This window comes from Rutilus rutilus (genome assembly GCF_951802725.1).
Source record: "Rutilus rutilus genome assembly, chromosome: 6".
Lineage (NCBI taxonomy): Eukaryota > Metazoa > Chordata > Actinopteri > Cypriniformes > Leuciscidae > Rutilus > Rutilus rutilus.
Genome location: NC_140214.1, coordinates 36,140,152 through 36,162,034, shown reverse-complemented (window position 1 = coordinate 36,162,034; position 21,883 = coordinate 36,140,152). Strand labels below are relative to the sequence as shown.

General features: G+C 38.3%; 2 protein-coding genes across 3 annotated transcripts; one reads left to right on the top strand and one right to left on the bottom strand.

The window, feature by feature from the left end:
• Positions 1-404: 404 nt before the first annotated feature.
• Positions 405-6,593, bottom strand: LOC311291862 (uncharacterized protein). 2 transcript variants are annotated; one of them, XM_084411187.1, is made up of 4 exons: positions 6,292-6,593; positions 5,910-6,004; positions 5,471-5,627; positions 405-2,426 (listed from the first exon to the last, which is right to left on the bottom strand). In XM_084411187.1, exons 3-4 carry the CDS (start codon positions 5,556-5,558, stop codon positions 640-642), a joined length of 1,875 nt encoding a protein of 624 aa, XP_084267313.1. In that variant the 5' UTR covers positions 5,559-5,627; positions 5,910-6,004; positions 6,292-6,593; the 3' UTR covers positions 405-639. The 2 variants fall into 2 exon arrangements, with proteins under 2 accessions (XP_084267313.1, XP_084267312.1); XM_084411186.1 differs by lacking the exon at positions 6,292-6,593 and adding an exon at positions 6,217-6,232 and having other exon boundaries at positions 5,471-6,004.
• On the top strand, positions 6,356-21,166 carry sharpin (SHANK-associated RH domain interacting protein). Its single transcript, XM_084411188.1, has 9 exons — positions 6,356-6,601; positions 7,946-8,120; positions 10,761-10,847; positions 13,317-13,458; positions 14,046-14,136; positions 14,251-14,548; positions 18,583-18,683; positions 19,077-19,187; positions 19,279-21,166. The coding sequence occupies exons 1-9, from the start codon at positions 6,431-6,433 to the stop codon at positions 19,303-19,305; spliced, it is 1,203 nt and encodes a 400-aa protein (XP_084267314.1). The 5' UTR covers positions 6,356-6,430; the 3' UTR covers positions 19,306-21,166.
• Positions 21,167-21,883: the final 717 nt, after the last annotated feature.

Below are 21,883 nucleotides of genomic sequence, written 5' to 3'. Positions count from 1 at the left end.
TATATCATTTTATATCTACTTATTTTTCATTCTTGTTCTGAAGACCGTTAAACGTAAAGCTATAATAATGTTTGTAAATGTTTTGTTTTATTTACAGGTATTTAATATTCATATAAATGAATGTAATTGTTTGCAAATATGAGGTTAACAGGTGTTTTTGTGTTCTTTCATGAGATTACTTCCTCTTCTTGGCCGGGTTACATTTCTCCATGTCGTAAACTCCAGGGTCAAGGCTTTTAAACGAATGAATTTTTAGGGACGTGATATTCAAATGACGATTGTTTTCATCCGCCACATTTATCAACGGATGATGGGACTGGCGGAATGCACATTTTTTTCATGAATCACACGTAAACCCTGTCGTAAGATGATTTCTGTGCTCGGTTCTGCGCTCGTTTCTATGTTCCGATTGATCAATTCAATTCACATTTATTTGTATAGCGCTTTTCACAATACATATAGTTTCAAAGCAGCTTTACAGGAAATGCATGTGTCTACATGAGGCCCAATAGGATTTTTCTTCAGTTCCCATTTTTTTTTGGAATAGCACAAACATCACCATTTAACCCTCTTAGATAAAATCCCCCTTTTGAAGAAATTATTTATTATTTATTATTTTTGCTCTATATGAATATCACACTATTTGCTAATTACCGAAGACAAATTTTGCTCTCTGTGACTACTCTGGACAATGTTTTTGTCTGGGGTTTCACCAGTGTGGGTCCGTTGGTGCCGCTTCAAGTAGCTTGCTCTGGTAAAAGCTTTACCACACTCAGGGCACACATGAGATTTCTCACTGGCATGTATTTTCTGGTGTGATTTTAAACTGCCGACCAGTTTAAAACTCTCTCCACACAAAGAACATAAATAGGGTCTCTCATCTGTATGAAGTTTCAGATGTGCCTTTAAGCGCGCTGCCAAAATAAACTTTTTGCCACACTGATCGCAACTAAATGGTCTTTCTTCAGAGTGAATGAGCAAATGTGTTTTGAAAGTGTTGCTCTCTGCAAACCTCTTGCCACACTCAGAACACTCATGTAATTTCTCTCCAGAATGATATTTCATGTGCATGTGTAGGCTTCTTTGAACTGTGAAGCTCTTCCCACACTCATGGCATGTGAAGGGCTTCTCTCCGGTGTGAGTTCTTATGTGCGTCTTAAGGTGTCCTTTACATTTGAAACTCTTTCCACACTGAGGGCATGTGTAAGGCTTCTCTCCGGTGTGAATTCTCATGTGATCTTTAAGCTGTCCTTTATGTGTGAAACTCTTTCCACACTGAGGACACTTGGAAGGCTTCTCTCCGGTGTGAACTCTTATGTGAATTTTAAGGTTTCCTTTGTGTGTAAAACTCTTTCCACACTGAGGGCATATGAAAGGCTTCTCTCCGGTGTGACTTCTCATGTGACGCTTTATGTATCCTTTATCGGTGAAACTCTTTCCACACTGATGGCATGTGTAAGGCTTTTCCCCAGAGTGTGTTTTTATGTGATTCTGAAGGATTACTTTACGAGCGAAACTCTTTCCACACTGATGGCACGTGAAAGGCCTCTCTCCAGAGTGAACTCTCATGTGACACTTAAGGTTTTCTTTATGTGTGAAACACTTTCCACACTGAAGGCAAGTTAAAGGGCTCTCTTCAGTGTGAATTCTTGCATGAATCTTTAGGTTTCCTTTATTGGTGAAACACTTTCCACACTGAAGGCACGTGAAAGGCTTCTCTCCAGTGTGAATTCTCATGTGACACTTCAGGCTTCCTTTACATGTTAAACCTTTTCCACACAGATGGCATGTGAAAGGCTTTCCTGCAGTGTGAATTCGTATATGATTTTTAAGGTATTCTTTCTGTGTGAAACTCTTTCCACACTGATGGCATGTGAAAGGTCCCTCTTCGATGTGAATTCTCATGTGACACTTAAGGCTTCCTTTATGTGAGAAACTCTTATCACACTGAGGACATGTGAATGGCTTCTCTCCAGTGTGAACTCTCACATGACATGTAAGAGTGCCTTTACACGTAAAACTCTTTCCACACAGGTGGCACGTGAAAGGCCGCTCTCCAGTGTGAATTCTCATGTGGCCATTAAGGCTTCCTTTACATGTGAAGCTCTTTCCACACAGACGGCATACGTAAGGCTTCTCTCCAGTATGAATTCTTATGTGATCATTAAGGTGTCCTTTGTGAATAAAACTCTTCCCACACAGATGGCATGCGTAAGGCTTCTCTCCAATGTGAATTTTTATGTGATCCCTAAGGTTTCCTTTATGTGTGAACGTCTTCTCACATTGAGGGCAGGAGAAAGAATTTTTGTCAGTTAGCGAGGAACTGAAAGATTTTTCTCCAACCATATAATCTTCAGGTTTCTCAAAATAGTGGTTCTCCTTGACATCACTCGGTTCTTGATTTTCCTCTTTCACTTCCATCTGGCCTAAAATTAACATATTACATGGTCAAAAAATCAGATCAAGAAAGGTGATACAAGAAACAAGTGAAGTCCTACTTAAAGGGATAGTTCACCCATAATTTAGGCTACTCACCCTCAAGCCATCCTAAGTGTATATGACTTTCTTCTTTCAGCCAAACACAGTCGTTATATTAATAAATGTCCAGGCTCCTCCAAGCTTTATAATGGCAGTGAATGGTAACTGAGATTTTGAAGCCCAAAAAAGTGCATCCATCCATCCTAAAAGTAATACATACGGCTCCAGGGGCTTAATAAAGGCCTTCTGAAGCAAAGCGTATTTGTAAATAAAAATATCCATATTTATAACTTAAAAACTATAATCACAGGCTTCCGGAAGCGGCCACACGCGAGTCTAATTCCAGCGAAAGATTGACCTCTGATCAGACGTAGGATGTAGGAGTGTCGTAAGCTTTGATGCCTCTTGCAGTTCAAACAAATAGGGCTGGGCAAACTCGGAGGTAAACTCAAGCTCCTCTGACATTTCTCTTTAAAAATTCTCGTTTAAGACTTCTAATTTGTGACCGGGGTTTTCTCTTGCTTTATCCTCTTGCGCTTCCACATTCGTCAATACGTCATGAGTCGGGTCAGAGGTCACTCTTCAGCCGGAACTAGACTTGCGTACGGCCGTTACCGGAAGCCAGTGATTATAGTTTATAGTTAAAAATATGTGACCCGTGCTGGCAAAGTGAGTCGGAATGCGCACGGGATAATTTCGAGCTACAAGTGAAAGATCGTCTAACAATCCCAATGCTACAAATAGCAATTAAACATCTATAAGTATCTTTACTTGTGCGTTTTCTGAGAGGAGTACCTTTCTTTTGTCCATGGAAAAAGCGCTTCTCGCGCTTCCCCTCAGCACAAGTTTGGCATCGTTGTAAAGCGCTGTATTCCAACTTTGTTAATATTCATAGCGAATTCTCAATGGAATGAGTCTAAACCAATGAAATGTGATTTTCAAACTCACGTTGATGTAAACTAGGGATGGGCATTTTTCAAAAATATTGCATTTGAATATTCAGGCTCATAAAAATGAATATAAAAATATTCATTTATTTAAATGACGTTTAATGAAAAAGACGTTATTTTTTAAGTTACTTTTTTTTTTAACGTTTTTGTCACCATTTCTGAACAAGCTTACGATTAGGCAATATACACAACAAGCTTACAATATATGTTAAATTTTTCTTTAAGTTTAAAACATTAAACAGTAGGCCTACGTGTAAACAAAAAAATATGGGAAGGAAGCATATGTCTCAAAATCCTTTTGCTATTAGATAAGTTATCATCTCGGATCACGTGGGGTCCAGCTGCGCTTACCTGCAGTCGTGAATGCAGTGATGGACAGCTGCCTTTCCTCATTCGACTGCTGTTTGGATTTCATGTGATTTCTCATTGTGGTGATGATATTATAATTCAGATGAATTAATTAATTTGATCAAAAGTAATTCCATTTTGTAAAAGATCATTTAGTAAGATTATTTTTAAGTAATTCCAAACTTCGCGAGGCAGACGACAACATTATGTGATCAAATACAAACAACTTGTTAACACGCTCCACAGCACCACCAAGTGGATTTAATTATAACTGCGAGTTAGTGCTTGGGATTTATCATGGATTCACTGCATTCACGGCCAGCAAAGCAACGTAGTAAAATTCGAATAGTATTTTATTTTTCGAATAAAAATTACAGATCGAATATTCGTGCACACCCCTAATGTAAACAAAAGGATCTTACTTGTGCTGACTGACAGAGCCGAAGCGTGCGCATAAAGACGCCTCAGGCAGCGCGCGATCCCAATAATACACACACAGAATTACAGTATTTCAAAGTATCTGTCTTGGCGAATATTCACGCAAACATTATCTGTTATGGCTTAAATAAACATTTGGTTAACTGTTGGAAAAAAACATCTGATGTGTAACATTACATCCGTGCGGTACAGTAGGTCTGAACATAGGCTATAGGTTGTCTGTTAAATAAAATGTTAAAATAAATAAAATGTTAAACAATTGTGCTATCATGGGGGAAAAAACGTTGAATATATATTTTTTCTATAGGATTTTTGGTTTTGACTTGATGTGTGCCAAATTTTGTGTTATTACCACTGGTTATTACCAGGGATTTTAAGGTATGGTTGCTAGGTGATTTTGTTTTTGAAGCTGAACCTTCAGAAAAATCTACTTTTCTGGCTTCAAACAGGTGGAGCTCAGTCATTTTTTGTTTGATTCTAACAAATCATACATCATCGTGTTGAGGGTTTTTAATAGAGAATGTGAAAATAACTCATCATCTAAATCATTTTTGAAAATTAGCTCATTCCGACTCCTTTCGCCAGCATGTCACATAAGAATATTTTTCTTACAAAAACGCATGGCTTCGCTTCTGAAGGCCATTATTAACCCACTGGAGTCATATGGATTAAGTTACTTTTATGATGGATGAATGCACTTTTTTGGCCTTCAAAATCCAAGTTACCATACCAATCCACTCCCATTATAGCTAAAGCTTGGAAGAGCCAGGATATTTTTTAATATAACTCTGTGTTTGGCTGAAAGAAAAAAGTCACTTACACCTAGGATGGCTTGACAGTTAGTCATTTTTATTTTTTTATGTGATCTTTAGTGTGCTAAAAGTTAATTCTGACATTCTCATGTTAACAAGATGAAATCTGCAAGATTAGCCTATTTTATATATATATATATATATATATATATATATATATATATATATATATATTTTTTTTTATGATATACAGTGTTACTATACTATGTCAGAATCAGAATGTGTTTTAATTTTAATTTTAATTTTAGCTCTTTTTATAAAATTCAATTCTGATGAATTTTCTAAACAAAGCTTTAGGCTTTTACTTGTATTACTTTCTGTACACTGAATGCCTCATATGTCGCTTTGGATATAGCCTAAGCATCTCCCAAATGCATAAATGCAACAAATGTACTTTAATGCTCCTCAACAGTCCTTAATCTGGAATCAAGAACGGACACCAACCTCTTTGTTCCTCAGTATCATCTTCATCTTTCACTCTGCAGGGTTCAGCATCATGAATGTCCACAACCTCCACTTTAATCAACTCCATCTCTCCAGCAGTGTGTCAAGCAAGATCTCAGCTGTTTAATCTGGAGATCCTGCTTGCCTGGAAACTTTTCTTTGTCACGTTTAAGTGGGAACAATCAATAGAGAAAGGGGACACGTTAAACACTCTGTTCCTCAAGTGTGGATGCGCTTTACATAGAAAAATAAGTCATACATTTTGGCGCTATTTACGAGACTCATCTCTAGGGCTACAACAATAATAGGTTCAAAATTTCCAACGCAAAATGCTTTCAGTAATATGAACATGCTGTTGGAAAACATTTGATAAAAACAACTTTAAACCACGTATAAACCTTTATACACCTTCAACGCTTAAGGGGTTTAAGACACAAACCTTTCTTCAGTCAAAAAACACCAACCGTCGCGGCGCAGTCCTAATGATGTCATCGGTGGCAAAATAAAAGGCAGCTTAAACGGTCCAAAATAAAACTAGACAAATACAAATAAAAACATCAATTTAAAATATATACAATTAAACGTCAGTTATGTAATATACATGTTGTCAAGTTATTTGAATGCAAATCCTACGAATGAAAGTGAATAGACTGATCCAATTCATTACATAAAAATGCCTAAAAGAAACGATTTTATTCAATTTAATTATTATTAAAGTTGTTAAGGTGTAAAATATAGATCAGTACCACCGCTTGCTGTACATCCACTCTCGGAACTGCATGTTTAAGTGATAAAAAGGGGGCAGTAAATATCAGACGGACCTGCTTCCTGTTTTGAAACTGGTTGCTTGTTGCTCATGAAGATGTTGATGGTGATGATGAAGATGATGATGATGATGATGATGAAGATGAAGATGTCAGTGTCAGTGTGTGCTGTATAGATCCCCCTGCCTCAGACACGATGGCCGTGAGCTCGGGCTGCAGTAGCACGGTGTTGATGTCGGTGCGGGTGTCGGTTCGGCCGCTCAGTGTGGGCTCGGATTCACTGCGGCTGCAGCTCAGCATGAACGCGAACCGTGCGGGACACTTCACGCTCACGCTCAGACACACCGACCGCGGAGGACGCAGCGTGGTACACACACACACACACACACACACACACACACACACACACATACAGAGAGCTGTCATCTACTATCCTCACTTTCATACCATCTGATTAAGTGCTGTCTTGTACACCTGTCAGCTGTCAAGTCTGTCATTCAACCTTGTTTGAACACTGTTTACCCTCGTGTAGCTAACGTTAGTCCTTTGAATATATGCATGCTGGGTTATACGTAGTTTATTTGTTATTCCATCATTTATCATTAAAAAATAACCATGAACAATTTTATGTTCATATCAGCTGCGACCCAAACTTCTCTGTATTGTAAAAACAACCTATAAACTTGAAGTCAAAATTATTCAACCCCACAGAGACTGTAAATTACAAATATATACTCTAAGCCTAAATTTCAATCTGTTCATCGTACAAAGCGATAGAGTCTCTTCAGAAAATTTGGACTAAATCGCTCAATTCATATGGATTAGTTTTACGATCTCTTTATGAACTTTTTGAAGCGTCAAAAATGGTAGTTGCGCAGACTGTCAATGGAGGGACCGAAAACTCTCAGATTTCATAAAAAATATCTTTGTGTTTCAAAGATGAACGAAAGTCTTATGGGTTTGTAACGACATAAGGATGTATAAATGATGACAGAATTTGTTTACACGACACCGTTTTCAACTAAAAAGGGAAAACTTTTTATGCATTTTGGCCGTTCATTTACACAACAACAACGTTTTGGGGGCCTGACAATACTATCCTTTGAAAACGTGTTTCAAATTGCAAATCTTTAAAAACGGTTCCGTTATCATCTGCGTGTAAACTACAAAAACATGAATCTGTGAAAACAGTACCATGAAGTTTGCATTATGTGTTCACTCCATAGGCACGTAGTGTTTCTTTACAAAGTGACATCGCTAACTACTGGCCTGGCATGATACAGCGTTTTTAGTCGTTTTCGCAGGGATTATTTTGATAGTGTCTGTGCAAAGAAATTTTTTTCCCGTTTTTAGTACATCGATGTCATGTAAATGTACCCTAAGTGTTTGCATAATGCATGTTAGAAATTGGTTCTCAAAAATAATGTTGAAAGAATTATCTGTTTTTCCCTGCATAAAGTGCTCTTCGTTTGCATCTACATACGTTTTTAACACTAAAACATTTAATTAAAAACTTATTTCGGTTCGCTAAACTGCCTTGTGGCAAATTGACAGTTCTGTGAGACTGATTACTCCTCACAAAGTAAAGGCTGGATTGTCTTGCATCACTAAAGGAGCATCTGTTATACATGTATCATAACATGAATGCTGTTACCGGTCTCTGTCACTAAAGGGTTTCTGATGAGCTGTTCTCTCTCTCTCTCTCTCTCAGTCTCTAGCAGAGTTTGATCTACGCTCAGTGAAGTACGAGATCACATCGGCTCGATGTCACGAGCTGCGTCTCACCAAGCCGCCCCACGACTGTCTCACGTTTACCTTCCGCAGCGAACAGGAGGCCCAGGAATGGGCAACTGTCATGATGTCATCACTGAGAGAGACACACAGAGGTCAGAGGTCACAGCAACATTTAACATTAAAGCTACTCTATCATTCTGGATGCATGATTTTCTAAGGCCTCTAAAATATTAACATGATCAAAACTTGGTTAAAGAAAACTTGGTTAAAGAAAACCTGTCTGCTACATGCCATCTGCCCCCTTATTGATAGTTCATATTTTTTTGCAATTAAAAAATGTATATTAATGTAGTATTAAATTAATTAATTTATAAAAGAGCCCCTTCAGGTGGTGATACACGTGTCTTTTTGCTGTGAAATCTTAAGTAAACGTAAGAATCACTTTGATGTTGTTACTGTAGTTATATCTCAAGATCAACACTTACTGGACCGAAGCAACTTAGCCTCACTTATCCATATCCATATAATTTTTTAGAAAAATCATGGTCAAATGTGAGTCTCCAATATGATTATCAGGCTTTTGAGGAAGGTTTATTTGTTCATCTCTCAATCATCACTGTACTGCAGTGCATTATAAGTTTTAAAACGGCAGAGCTTTGATCATAAAACTAAGCATTTAAATATCATCTCACTAAGACATATTATTGGCAGATATAGAGTGAGTCAGTTAGTTATATTTAAAAAACACGTTTAGTAATTAAATTAATTCATTTAAAAAAGACCCCTTTCAGGTTGTGATACTAGTGACTTTTTGTGGTGAAATCTTAAGTAAATGTAAGAATCACTTTGATGTTGTTAGTTATATTTAATGCAATTCAATACAATGATGATTGAGAGATAAACAAATAAACCTTCCTCAAATCATGATGATCATATTTGAGACTCACATTTTAACATGATTTTCTTCCACCTTGAGTTTGAGCTCCAAATTCTCACCATATCACACTATATGAGCAATAAAAGCCTGATTTTATTTTTCTAAAGGTTCAATAAACTGTTCTGTGACCCGATCACTTTATATGATGAACAAACAGATTTAATTTATGCTTTTATTCATATAAAAGTATTGATCAGCGCTAGGGCTGGACGATGTGACGTTATTATTGCATATCGCCGATGTCTCACAAGTATCGCAATGTCGATTATAACAGTCAGTTACCAGACAATATCGGGGAAAAAATTACAAATATATTTAACATAGTCCCATGATTATCATACACATATTTATTCACATGCAATAGTATGAATTAAATATTTTCTATAGGCTATTAATTAATAGGGTTAGGAAGAAATCGATTCCAATTCTTGATACCATTCTTTAAGCGCAAGAAGACACGAAAGAGAATTTTCACAGAGATAGTGCACGGACAAATACACACATAATTATGTCAAAATATCCCCTTAAACACAGTCGGTTTTGTCTCAAGTGAACGTAAACAGTTGAGATAGAAAACAGTATAGGCCTATTGGATCCGTGCATTGCAGCCTAATAGCTATACCCACTATAGCTATTCAAAACAAAGGCATGGCTTGATGATGCCGTTAATGAGCGTGGATTCATGGGAGTTGTCGTCTTCACCCCCACAGCTGATGGGAAGGAATCCGACGGACTCAGGCAGAAATCAGAATGTATTAAATTTGAACGAGGCCGCTGGAGCGAATGCTAATGAGAGAGACCTGCGATACACGCCGGTCTCGAGGCCAGTGGAGCTTTTATTATGCTGCAGTCGGCCGCTTCTTCTCTTTTTCGTTGCGCATGTGGTGTAACGCATCCGTTTTACATGGTTAAAATAAAAATAATCATACTAAATACATTTGACTGTGTTGAAAGTTATGTTTTAACGTTACTCTTTGCGTTCGCTAGGACTAGGTGGCTGGTAAGAGAGACTTGTTGCACTTTGCAGTAATCTAGATCGATATTAGAATGTCATATTAATAAAAACTGGATGACTTGTGTTGCTAAATGACCTGCAATTTGTTTTAAAATATGTTGTATGATGGAGAAAGCTCTCTCTGATTACGCCATGTTAGCCACTTGACAAAATTGTCTCTGAGGTAAAAACATGGTACTTGTGGTAAATCAAGAAAACAAGCGATTTAAACCGTGTTTGAACAGTGTGGAAATTATTAGCAACACTAACATAACAGCAAAGCTAATGTTTTATGTTAGTTTACGCTCAAACTAACCAAAGTAAAACTTTAACGTTTCAATCTTAAATTAAACTCACTGAATCGCAGGATATCATTAGATGAAGTGCAGCCAAGCTCAACATGATGCGTGTGTACGGTGTATGTCGGGGACGGGGCTCGAAAAGGCGATATAATCGAACATCGTGATACTTTTCAAGGCGATTATCGATCAAATATTTTTACATATTGCCCTGCACATACATAGAGCTCATCAAATATAGGAAATGGAGAAGCTCAAGTGTGCTTGCCTGATGTGTGAGACATGATCTCTGCAGATTGATCACCCCATTATTATTCATATATCTCAAAACAAGATCAGAGAGCTCATCAAATCAACCCTTCAGACTTCAAGCCCTTTTAAACTCCTATATCTTAAATATATGGCAAGCGAAATGGGAATAATGTGAACACACACACACACATAAAACATGCCAGATGTACTTAACCTTTCTGCTTGTTGAATGATTTTCTAAATCTTATTCTTAAAGATGGACTCTACTCTTACTGTGGCTCATTGTTCATTCATTCTTTTTCTGTCTCAGTTGCCAAAATGTTGCATGCCTCACATGATGGACTGCAGTATATGAAGTGTGAAGAGAAAAACTCTGTCTTGTCGCTGTCAATGAAAGGTTTGTTTTCTTAAGGGGGAGTTGACTGGGTGTAAGCTTGGTTTTTCCTCAATCATTTCATTAGTTTTGCCATTGTTGTAGACACAAAATAAACACTTTTGTGGCACTGTGCAGCCTGTTCATTAATGTTTGAGTGAGTACCATTTGTGTATCTGCATCAGAGTAAAAAAAGTGCACTATAAATGGGAAATGGACTGCTGGCAGTGATATTAAACTGGCCTCAACCTTTCAAACCACTTGACAAATCAGATTTCAAATTCAGGAACAATAGATCTAATTTACTGTAGATCAATAACAATACAATATAATATAATAACAATAGATCTCTCAGGGTTTCTGCAGGTCTTAAAAGGGTCATAAAACATCTTATTTCATCCTTCCCCAAATTAATCTTAAATCAGAGCAAAAAGTCTTAAATTCATAAAGATATGGCATTAAATGTTACATGCACTGCAAGCAATTCATATCTTCCTCTGTATTTTTTCAAAACATGTTATTTCATTATCAAGATATACAGTGCAATGCATAAGTGAATACACCCATGCTAAAGTTGACTAAAAAGAGGAATAAAAAATCATATTTTGGAAATTGAACTTAATGCCTTAATTTAAAAAATTAGGAAAAATCCAACCTTTAAGGACACCAATTTTCTTTGTGAATGAATAATGTATCGTAAATAAATAAATGTTCTTCCTTAAAATACATGGTGCATAAGTGAGTACACCCCTATGTTAAATTCCCATAGAGGCAGGCAGATTTTTATTTTTAAGTATTTAAAAAAATAATAATTTAGGATACTATGCATCTTGATAAAGTTCCCTTGGCCTTTGGAATTAAAATAGCCCCACATCATCACATAGCCTTCACCATACCTAGAGATTGGTATGGTTTTATTTCAGTTAGCCTAAAAGCTAGTTTGATTTGCATTGAGAGATGATCTTATGGAAAGTACCCCATGCCAATCTCTAGGTATGGTGAAGGCTATGTGATGATGTGGGGCTATTTTAATTCCAAAGGCCAAGGGAACTTTATCAGGATGCATAGTATCCTAACATTTTTTTTTTTAAATACTTAAAAATAAAAATCTGCCTGCCTCTATGGGAATTTAACATAGGGGTGTACTCACTTATGCACCATGTATTTTAAGGAAGAACATTTATTTATTTACGATACATTATTCATTCACAAAGAAAATTGGTGTCCTTAAAGGTTGGATTTTTCCTAATTTTTTAAATTAAGGCATTAAGTTCAATTTCCAAAATATGATTTTTTATTCCTCTTTTTAGTCAACTTTAGCATGGGTGTATTCACTTATGCATTGCACTGTATATGCAAAATGAAGATACAAAGTCTTGTTTTCTGAGTTTACACTTGAAACAAAAGCAAATCTGTCAATGAGCAATGAAAACGTGTTTTCCTTTTGAATTAAGATGATTTTTTCTGAGCCCGTTGGCAGATATCTGTTCTTGTTTTAATTATAAACTCGCTTTTTATTGATTTTAATCAGTTTCACAGAAAACAAGACTTCTTATCTTATATCATTATGCTTCTCTTATGAATGTAACTTGATTTAAGAATCTTTATTTGCGTCACTTTTTTGCAGTGTGATCAGAAGATACAGTAAAAGTTATGTCCGTATTCTAGTGGTTCGGAGCAGAGGTATTCAAGCCTTAAGAATTATTTTCGCAAAATGAATTAAAAAGTAATGGAGATCAGTAGGAAGTTGTATTTTGAAACGTTAACGTGTTTCTAATACAACCCGTTGTGTTTCTCCCTATATATTTACATTTACATGTAAGGGCGTTCCCTTAACTTTATTCCTTCAATTTTCTTTACTTGGTCTTGAAAAGGTCTTTAAGAATCTTAAATCTACCTTCAGAAACCCTGAATAAGTAGGTTAGTGGTTTTAAAATGATTGGTTTTTGTTTACCTTTTCAGTCATTTAAAAAAAGAGAAAGAATTGTAATTATTTTAATTATAAATAATGTTTTTTAATTTGCCTAACAGCGCCCCTTAGCTGTCCCAAAATCACTGTAAACCACATCTTCACGGGGCTCATTGCTTTATTAAACTGTAGTTTAAGATGAATTATTACATTTATGCAGAATTGATAGACCCCTTTGTCATTTATTTTGATTGTTTTCCATTTGAAAACATTAAACTGTCAGTTTATTTTGCCTATTATTATAATATTGTCACTGTTGCTGCTTCTGTTGTTGTAAAAACATGCTTTTAACATGTTTTTTTTTTAAATCGGGATATGAAGATAAAAATCTACAAAAACAGAAGTGACACATTAAATAATGGTTCTGCATGGACGCATGAATCTACAGATAGTCAGTATTGGTTATAAAAATCAATATCAGTCAATGTTTCTAATAGAAATCGTATTTCTCCCATTTAATGGTGTTCAAGTGCATTTAATCTCATGAGCGTTGTGTCACTGTGCTTCTCTTCTGCCTGCTGTAGAGGAGCTGTGTATAGAGCTTTCTCGAGCAATAGAGACCGGAGATACTCATGCAGCTGTGCACTACGCCTCAGATCTGGCCCGGCAGCAGATCGCACTGACTATTCAACCAGCGCTGCGGGACGCTGAGGATCGAGAGATAAGGTGTGTGTGTGTGCCTTCGTCACGCTTCAGTTATAGTAGATCTGTGTATAGTAGATCTGTCTCTTGCCTCATGCTTGTTATGGTTATGGGTATTTAACACAGATGCTTATCTGTGTTGTCACATCTAAAAGTATGTTTAATCGCTTAATTTTATTTTTAATGTGTTCATTTAAACAGTTCATAATAATTATTATTATTAGGGCTGTCGATTTAACGTGTTAACTTTAATTAATTAATTAATTAATTAATTATGAGGAAAAATAATGCATTTAAATTATTAACATAATTTTTTTACGCACCCGCCCCGCCCCCAGACCTAATACATTATTAGAAATGCTCCTGTCTTAGTTTTTGTCTCATATTTAGATCATATGATGTAGTTAAGCAATATCTCACGAGTAACGGAAATTTTTATAGCTTGAAGTTTACTAGCAAACTATTTCATTTGCATGAATGTGCTAATGACTTTCCTGTTGAAATCTGGAATAGAAAGCAACACAAATCAACATGCATATAGATACATTTGTAATTTATAGCTTAAAATCCTGATAGTGACATAAGGTTCATGGATATGCTTTTATTTTCAGCTTAGCTGTGGTAGTAGAAGATGCATCATCTTCCTGTTGTGTCACAGTAAAAGTCCACCCGCAGGTGACTGTCGCTTCTCTGAAGCAGCAGGTAGGAAAGATCAAAATATATCTTGACGAAATGAAGGCAAATCTTTCTCAAGTATCTCTGATTTGCTGAATTGTCAGAGGATCATCTAATAATTTTCTGTCGTGTCTCTTCCAGATGTTTGTTGAGTATGGTTTTCACCCCAGGGTGCAGCGCTGGGTGATCGCTCAGTGTCTGTGCTCCGATGGCCGTTCTTTAGGGTCGTACGGCATCTACAGGGATGGTGACACAGCATTTCTCTACCTCTTGTCTGCCCGTCACGCCTGCCTCGATCACCAGCAGGACCAGGAGAACGGCCTCCCGATGCCGACTGTAGTGCCACCACTAAACGCCGCGCTGGCCCACACGCCGGCCATCAGCCATGACTGGAGAGGCTACAGCACGTTACCGCCCCGCTTCAGCCACAGCAGCACAGGTGAGCGCACTTCACACACATGTGTTTGTTTAGCAGTATCGTATGCTTGGTGTGAGGAAAATTCCAAGTGTCACATGGAGTGTAGGAGGAAAAAAGTATCCTTTATTTGTAATGAAAATCAGTTGAGGATCATGGTAAGTAGATGGTTTGCATGTCTTACATCAGCGATGGTCAGACTGGGGACAAAAGGACAGGCTTCTTTTTATACTACCGTACAAACATTTGGGGTTGGTAAGAATTATTATTATTTTTATTTTTTTTATTCTCTTATGCTAACCAAGGCTTCCAGGGCCTCCAGACTGCGACCTTTTTTCCTGCCGGTGCAACTAGATTTTGTTAGAGGTCGCACTGGTGCCATCACCACATTGCCCAACTGATAAGAGCTGCCATTTCTATTTCATACTTACTTAGGCCCATCGCTCCTCCTGGAGCATAGGCCATCGACAACAATTCTCTATCGGCACGGTCTTGGGCTGTCTTTTCTATTTGAGTCCAGGTGATACCACTCTTCTTCAGCTCTGTCTCAGTGTCTCGCCTCCAGCTGTTCTTGGGCCGTCGCCTCTTTCATCTTCCTTGAGGGTTCCAAGTGAGGGACTGGCGTGTCACATTACTCGTTGGTTTACGTAATGTGTGTCCAATCCAGCCCCACTTTCTCCTACCTATCTGCTGGGTGATGGCTTCTTGATTGGCTCTTTGCCAGAGCTCCTCATTGTTGGTACAGTCAGGCCACCAGATCTTAAATTAGGCATTAGGCATCCATTGGTGAAAGTCTGGATCTTCTGCAGTGTGCGCTTGGTCATTCTCCATGTCTCCGACCCATATGGGAGAACAGACTTCACGTTGGAGTCGAAAATCCTCATTTTGATTGCTTCTCCTATCTCTTTAGAGGCCCAGATGCTTTCGAGCATGATGAACACCGCCCTTGCTTTGCCCACCCTGGGGAACACATCACTGTCTGTGCCACCCTGTTTGTCCACTACACTCCCAAGGTAGACAAAGGAGTCCACTTCCTCAAGAGGGTGTCCATCTAGCATGACATGACTGTTGTTTGCTGTGTTGATCTTCATCACCTGTGTCTTCTTCCTGCTGATCTTGAGGCCCACCTTTGCTGAGACTTCTGCCAGTCGTGATGTCTTCTCCTGCATCTGAGCATGTCTGTGGGAGAGAAGTGCTAGGTCATCAGCAAAGTCCAGGTCTTCCAGCTGCGTCCAAGGGGTCCACTGTATCCCGTTTCTTGTTCCCTCAGTGGTGGACTTCATTATCTAGTCGATGGAAAGCAAGAACAAGAAAGGTGACAGCAGACAACCTTGTCGAACTCCTGTTTTCACTGTGAAGCTGTCCGACTGCTGGCCGCTATGTATCACTCTGCATGACATGTCTTGGTACGTGTTTCGAATCAGGGTGGTCAGCTTCTCTGGCACCCCGTAGTGTCTGAGCAGCTTCCACAGCGTCTCTCAGTCCAAGCTGTCGTAGGCTTTCTCATAGTCTATGAAGTTGACGTAGAGGGCCGAGTGCCACTCCAGCGACTGCTCATCAATAATACGTAGGGTGGCGATGTGGTTTGTACAGGATCTGTCCTTTCGGAAACCTGCTTGTTGGTCTTGGAGCTGAGCATCCACTGCAGTCTTCATTCTCTCTAACAGGATTCTGTTCAACATTTTTTCTGCTACTGACAGCAGCATAATCCCTCTGTAGTTGCCACAATCTCTCAGGTCTCCTTTCTTGGGCAGTTTCACTATAAGGCCTTCTTTCCACTCTTCTGGAATCTCCTCCTTCTCCCAGATCTTCGCAAACAGGCTGTGGAGCATGCTAGTGGCTGTGATGATGTCTGCCTTGATGGCCTCTGCTGGTATTCCATCTGGTCTGGCCGCTTTTCCACTATTTAGTGTCTTGATGGCTTTTCTAATCTCCTCTTTGATGGGCTTGTCGCAGTTGACTGGAAGTATAGCCTCTGTGGGTGGAATGTCTGCAGGCTCTTCTAGGGCTGGTCTATTCAGTAGTTCACTGTAATGCTCTGCCCATCTCTTTCTTTGGTCATCTGAGGTGGTGAGGGGATGACTTTGTTTGTCCTTGGCTGGCCTGTCTGTCTGTTGGAACTTCCCAGACAGCTTCTTGGTGATGTTATACAAGTCCTTCAGATTCCTCTGTACGGCTGCTTCTTCTGCTTGGTTGGCTAAGCCATCCACAAACTCTCTTGTCTGTCTTGATGCTCTTCCTGACCTCCCTGTGGGCATATGTGTACTGTTGTTGTGCCTCTGTCTTTGCAGCTCTTGTCCGGCTGTTTTTGAGCGCTGCTTTCTTCGTTTTCCTCTCCTCAATCTTCTTCAAAGTCACCTTCCTCATCCAGTCCTTGTCCTGTGTCTTCTTCTTACCCAGGGTCTCTTAACAAGTGTCAGCCCACAGTCGTTTTGCATGCTGTCTGGTAGTCTCAATGTCCGCGTCAGAATCCTCATACAGTAGGATGTAGGATGAAGTGTAACGATGAATTATAATTTTTTTCCGAAGTGTTAGCAACTTCGTGTTAACTAATAATTGTTGCAAACTGGTACTACCAACATAATATTAGTGCATTCCTGGAACTGGGTGTCGTTACACTACATCAGAGGTCTTCAATCCTGCTCCTGGAGGGCCACTGTCCTGCAAAGTTTAGTTCCAACCCTAATCAAACACACCTGAATCAGCTCATCAAGCTCTTCAGAATCGCTTGAATATTCAAAGGCAGGTGTGCTGAAGCAGGTTGGAACTAAACTCTGCAGGACAGTGGCCCTCCAGGAGCAGGATTGAAGACCTCCATCCTTATGCATCGCATTCTGCCAACGTCCGGGTTAGCAGTAGCATGAGCCGTCAGGCAAGTGTTATTTAAACTCCTGATGTACTTACAAACTTTCCAATGCCTCGTTTTATGAGTACATAACCTATTTGTACGACTGTATAAGTTTGGTACCATTCTGGACATTATTAGTGGGGTAATTTACGAGATAGCCTACATCCTTGGATCCATTAGCGCCTGCACTAAGCCATCCGGCTGATTTCTCTAAATAAGCTCTAAGTTTAATAATGTTCGACCAAGGGAAAAAATTATTCTGGGGGGGTGTTTGGCTCGAGGTCATGGTGCAAAGGACCCTAGGTTTATTTTACTCCGAACCATCCCTTTAAACGATTCTCAATTGGTACTAAGGGATCCAACGTGTGCCAAGAAAATATCCCTCAAACCATTACACCAGCAGCCTGAACCGCTGAGACAAGGCAGGATGGATCCATGCTTTTATCTGAATGTTGCAGCAGAAATCAAGACTCATCAGATCAGGCAACATTTTTACAATCTTCTATTGTTTGATTTTGGTGAGCCCGTGTGAATTGTAGCCTCAGTTTCTTATTCTCAGCTGACAGGAGCGGCACAGGTGTGTCTTCTGCTTCTGTAGCTCTTCTGCTTCAAGGTTTGACGTGTTGTGTGTTCAGAGATGCTCTTCTGCAGACCTTGGTTGTAACAAGTGGTTATTTGAGTTACTGTTGCCTTTCTATCAGCTGAACCAGTCTGGTCATTCTCTGACCTTTGACATCAACAGGGCATTTTCTCCCACAGAACTGCCACTCACTGGATATTTTCTCTTTTTCAGACAGTTCTCTGTAAACCCTAGAGATGGTTGTGCATGAAAATCCCAGTAGATCAGCAGTTTCTGAAACACTCAGACCAGCCCGTCTGGCACCAACAATGTTTTCTCAATCTCTTCTTATTATCAGTGTTGAAAACTGTTGTGCTGCTTCATATTTTTGTGGAAACCATGATGCTCTTTTTCCTTGGATGAATAGAAAGTTCAAAAGAGCAGCATTTATTTGAAAAAAAAATCTTTTGTAAGAATATAAATGCTTTAATGTCACTTTTGAACAATTGAATGCATCCTTGCTGAATAAAAGTATTAATTCCTTACTAACTCCAATCTTCTGAACAGTAGTGTATATAGGTTTCAGGGATCTGAAGTTAGCTCTTGCATTATCACTGCTTGCATCAGTGTGTTTTTCTCATTGTTGAATAGGCAGCAGTGGGGGTGGCCCAGAGAAACATAGCGTCAGTGACATCATTAACCTTGAGATGTTGCAACTTGGACGGTCCAAACTGAAATCGAGTAACACGCAGGTAATAATTACATGCATTCACATTTACCATTTCTTGAAACTAACGAATGCAGCCAGATTGTAAATAAGTGGCCTGCGTCCACATAATCATGAACCATGAAAACACACTCCCACAGACAGTGCCGTTGTAGCAAGGACAGCTTAAAATGTTATGAAACCTTCAAAGGAAGAGATCACAAATGGAAATGATTCCATGAAAAACATCATTGCAATGTGTATTTGTATACATTTGTATCCCCTGATTGATGTGGATAAGTCTTCCAGCTTCATGTACATAACAAATGCAAATATTTGGATATAAATAACGAACAGTTGCATTTTCATATCTCTCTCTCTCTCTCTCTCTCTCTCTCTCTCTCTCTCTCTCTCTCTCTCTCTCTCTCTCTCTCTTTAGCCAGGCTGGTCCTGCCCTTCCTGTACATTCATAAATAAGTCTACGAGACCCGGCTGTGAAATCTGCAGCACAGATCGGCCAAACCCTCCCAATCCCAGTAGCGTTCAACAGGTGACTGCCGCCAGCAAATACACCTGCTCACAACATTGACTGTGCTGGAACAGTGTGCAGGCTAATATGTGTTTGTTTTTCTCTATTACAGGAAAAAGCAAGAAGATCTAACCAGTGAAACTGTGTTGTAAATACACACAGGTACCGAGACTAAAACCCTAAAATAAACTCCCATTCATTCACTTTCGATCGACCACAAACTCCAGCTCTCGCCCTTGACATGCTAGTCCTCCACTTGTAGTTTTAATAAGAGTTGACTTGCAAAAAAGCTTCAAACTCCCATTGTGGTTATGCAATGGGGAATGTCAGTTGGTTTTCCTGGTTGTGTCACAGTGCAGTTGTCAGTAACTAGTAACTGCCCAATCGATTTGTTGCTTGGTTTCTCTTAATTGAATGCTGTTGAACAGTATAAGTGGATAGGCATCAGAAGTTATTTCGGTTTATTTGATCAGTTAACAAAAAACTAAACGGAAGCTTTGTCATCTGTGCCACTTGATGGTACAAACTCAATCTATTTTGGACAATAGCACACAAGTTCTTGTTTCATATGGGACAAAATAAGAATCTATTAGCTTTGGTTGCAGATTCAGATATGTAATCTGAAGAAAAAAAAAAAGAAAAAAAAAACAACCCTGGCAAAACTTCAGTGTAAAATTCAGTGCTGATTAAACGTACAGCATTTCAAGCTTTGTTTTTAATGTCCTTGCTGGAAAGGAGATTATGCACGAGTCAGAATTGCATCTTACCCAGATGCGACTCTGCTTCTTTTGCTCTTAAATCACAAACTAATTTGCTGTGTATTGTAATTTCTGCTTGTGCAACATTTTAGGAATCTTCTTCACTCACTACACGGTAGAGCTGCACGATTCTGGATAAATTGAGAATTACGAAAAAAAACATTAGACAACTAAGCAAAATAACATGCAAACTAGAGGTTCTGACAAAATGTTAATTCCTTTAGTCTATTTAAAACATTAATTTGAACGAAATAATTACAAAAAATATTTGAATGGACTCAATGTCTCATTTATAAAGACTTGTTTAGTTATTGGATAAATCAGCATTTGTGAATTAAATCTTTTGAATTAATGATTCAATGACAAATACTTTTTTAAACACTCACTTACCGTAATCAATTCAATACGTACAAGAGTCAAAATGCTTTCAAAAGATGATTTACTCTTATTTTGATCACTACTGTAGACATCAGTGTTTATACCCAAACTATAAACTTTTATCTCAGTACACTTCCCCCACCAGTTATTTAAATATTTGTAACACATAAATAACAATGTGTGGTTGAAAAGAGTGTTTGTGAAGCTGCTTCATACTGTACATTTACATGGTAGCTGTTTTCTCCGGTTCAGCGGCAGCGCAAACGCAGATTTCAGTGTTGAAAGGTTAACCAAAGTCCCTGAAGGCTCTGGTTTAAACAGTTTCACATCGCAAGCGTTAATCGTGCAGCTCTACCACACGGCGTGCAAGTCAGTGTTCATGTCTGTTCCACAGCTGTACTGGAACTGGACAAATATCAGTTTACTCTTTATGTTCGCCAAGCTCTATTTTAGGGGCTTAAGTTTTAAATGTGACTTTGTCATTATGTGACGAGGCCAGTAAACAGTGAGAAAAACAACCGTTTTATCAGCTGAATAAAACTTTCATAAATGCATGTTATGTAAATGTTATGTACATTTTAAGTATTCCTTATCTAACTGACTGGGAATTCTCATGAAAGAGTTTGTTCCTGTTTGGAACAAACAAACTACATTCAGACAGGGTTATTAAGTGCATTTATTTTATTTTTATACATAGCATATTATTTAATGAAAAGTCTATTGTTTTAAATTGGGTTGATTTGAATTGTAATTGCATTGATTATATGTGTATTGTAAATGATTGTTATAAATTCTTGCCAAAAGAAAGTCTACCTGCATTTCACCATGACTTTGCTGTGAATAAACATAATGGTTTGAGACTGATCTTTAGTCTTGTGCAATATTTCACTGTTTAGTAATGGAATGTAGTCTGTCTTGTGCTGCATATTTACACCTTTTTTTTTTTTTACTTTACCTAACATGTTTAATAGCTTGATAGTTAACTGACATGAATTGAAACTACTGAATCTGAACTTCTCTCATCACTGCATCTCAATTGTTGAACTTTCTGTAAATGTTTGAAGAATTCTAGAAGTAGAAACGTGGTTCTAGTTTCATTCATTTTAGGTAGATGAAAAATGGGGCCGATGCATAATTTTTATTTTATTTATTTATACTTTGAATAGATAGTGATACACATAGACAAACAGCTCCACCACAATTATGATTATGATATACTTTTGTGAAGTATCAAAATGATTTGGTGTTGGCAGCCACCAACCACATGGGAGCAGAGGTATTTAAAAGGATTTCACTTACTACTAGGCTTATTAAACTTTCCTTATATTATGGCTAGAATTTCAAAAACATGAAATGCTGATTTCAGTCACACTTTACAAGACATGATTCCATATGAGATGTGAATACTGTAGATGATTCACATTCCTCCTGTAGGGAGAAGTTGAGCACGGAATAATCATCTATTTATATTGCAATGTCTTTGTTAATGTCTCAAGAAGCCCGACCCACTCTTGGGAACTTTGCCCCTATGTATAAGCAAAATCCCCATAGGATGAAAGATTTGGGTTTAATAACTGAAAC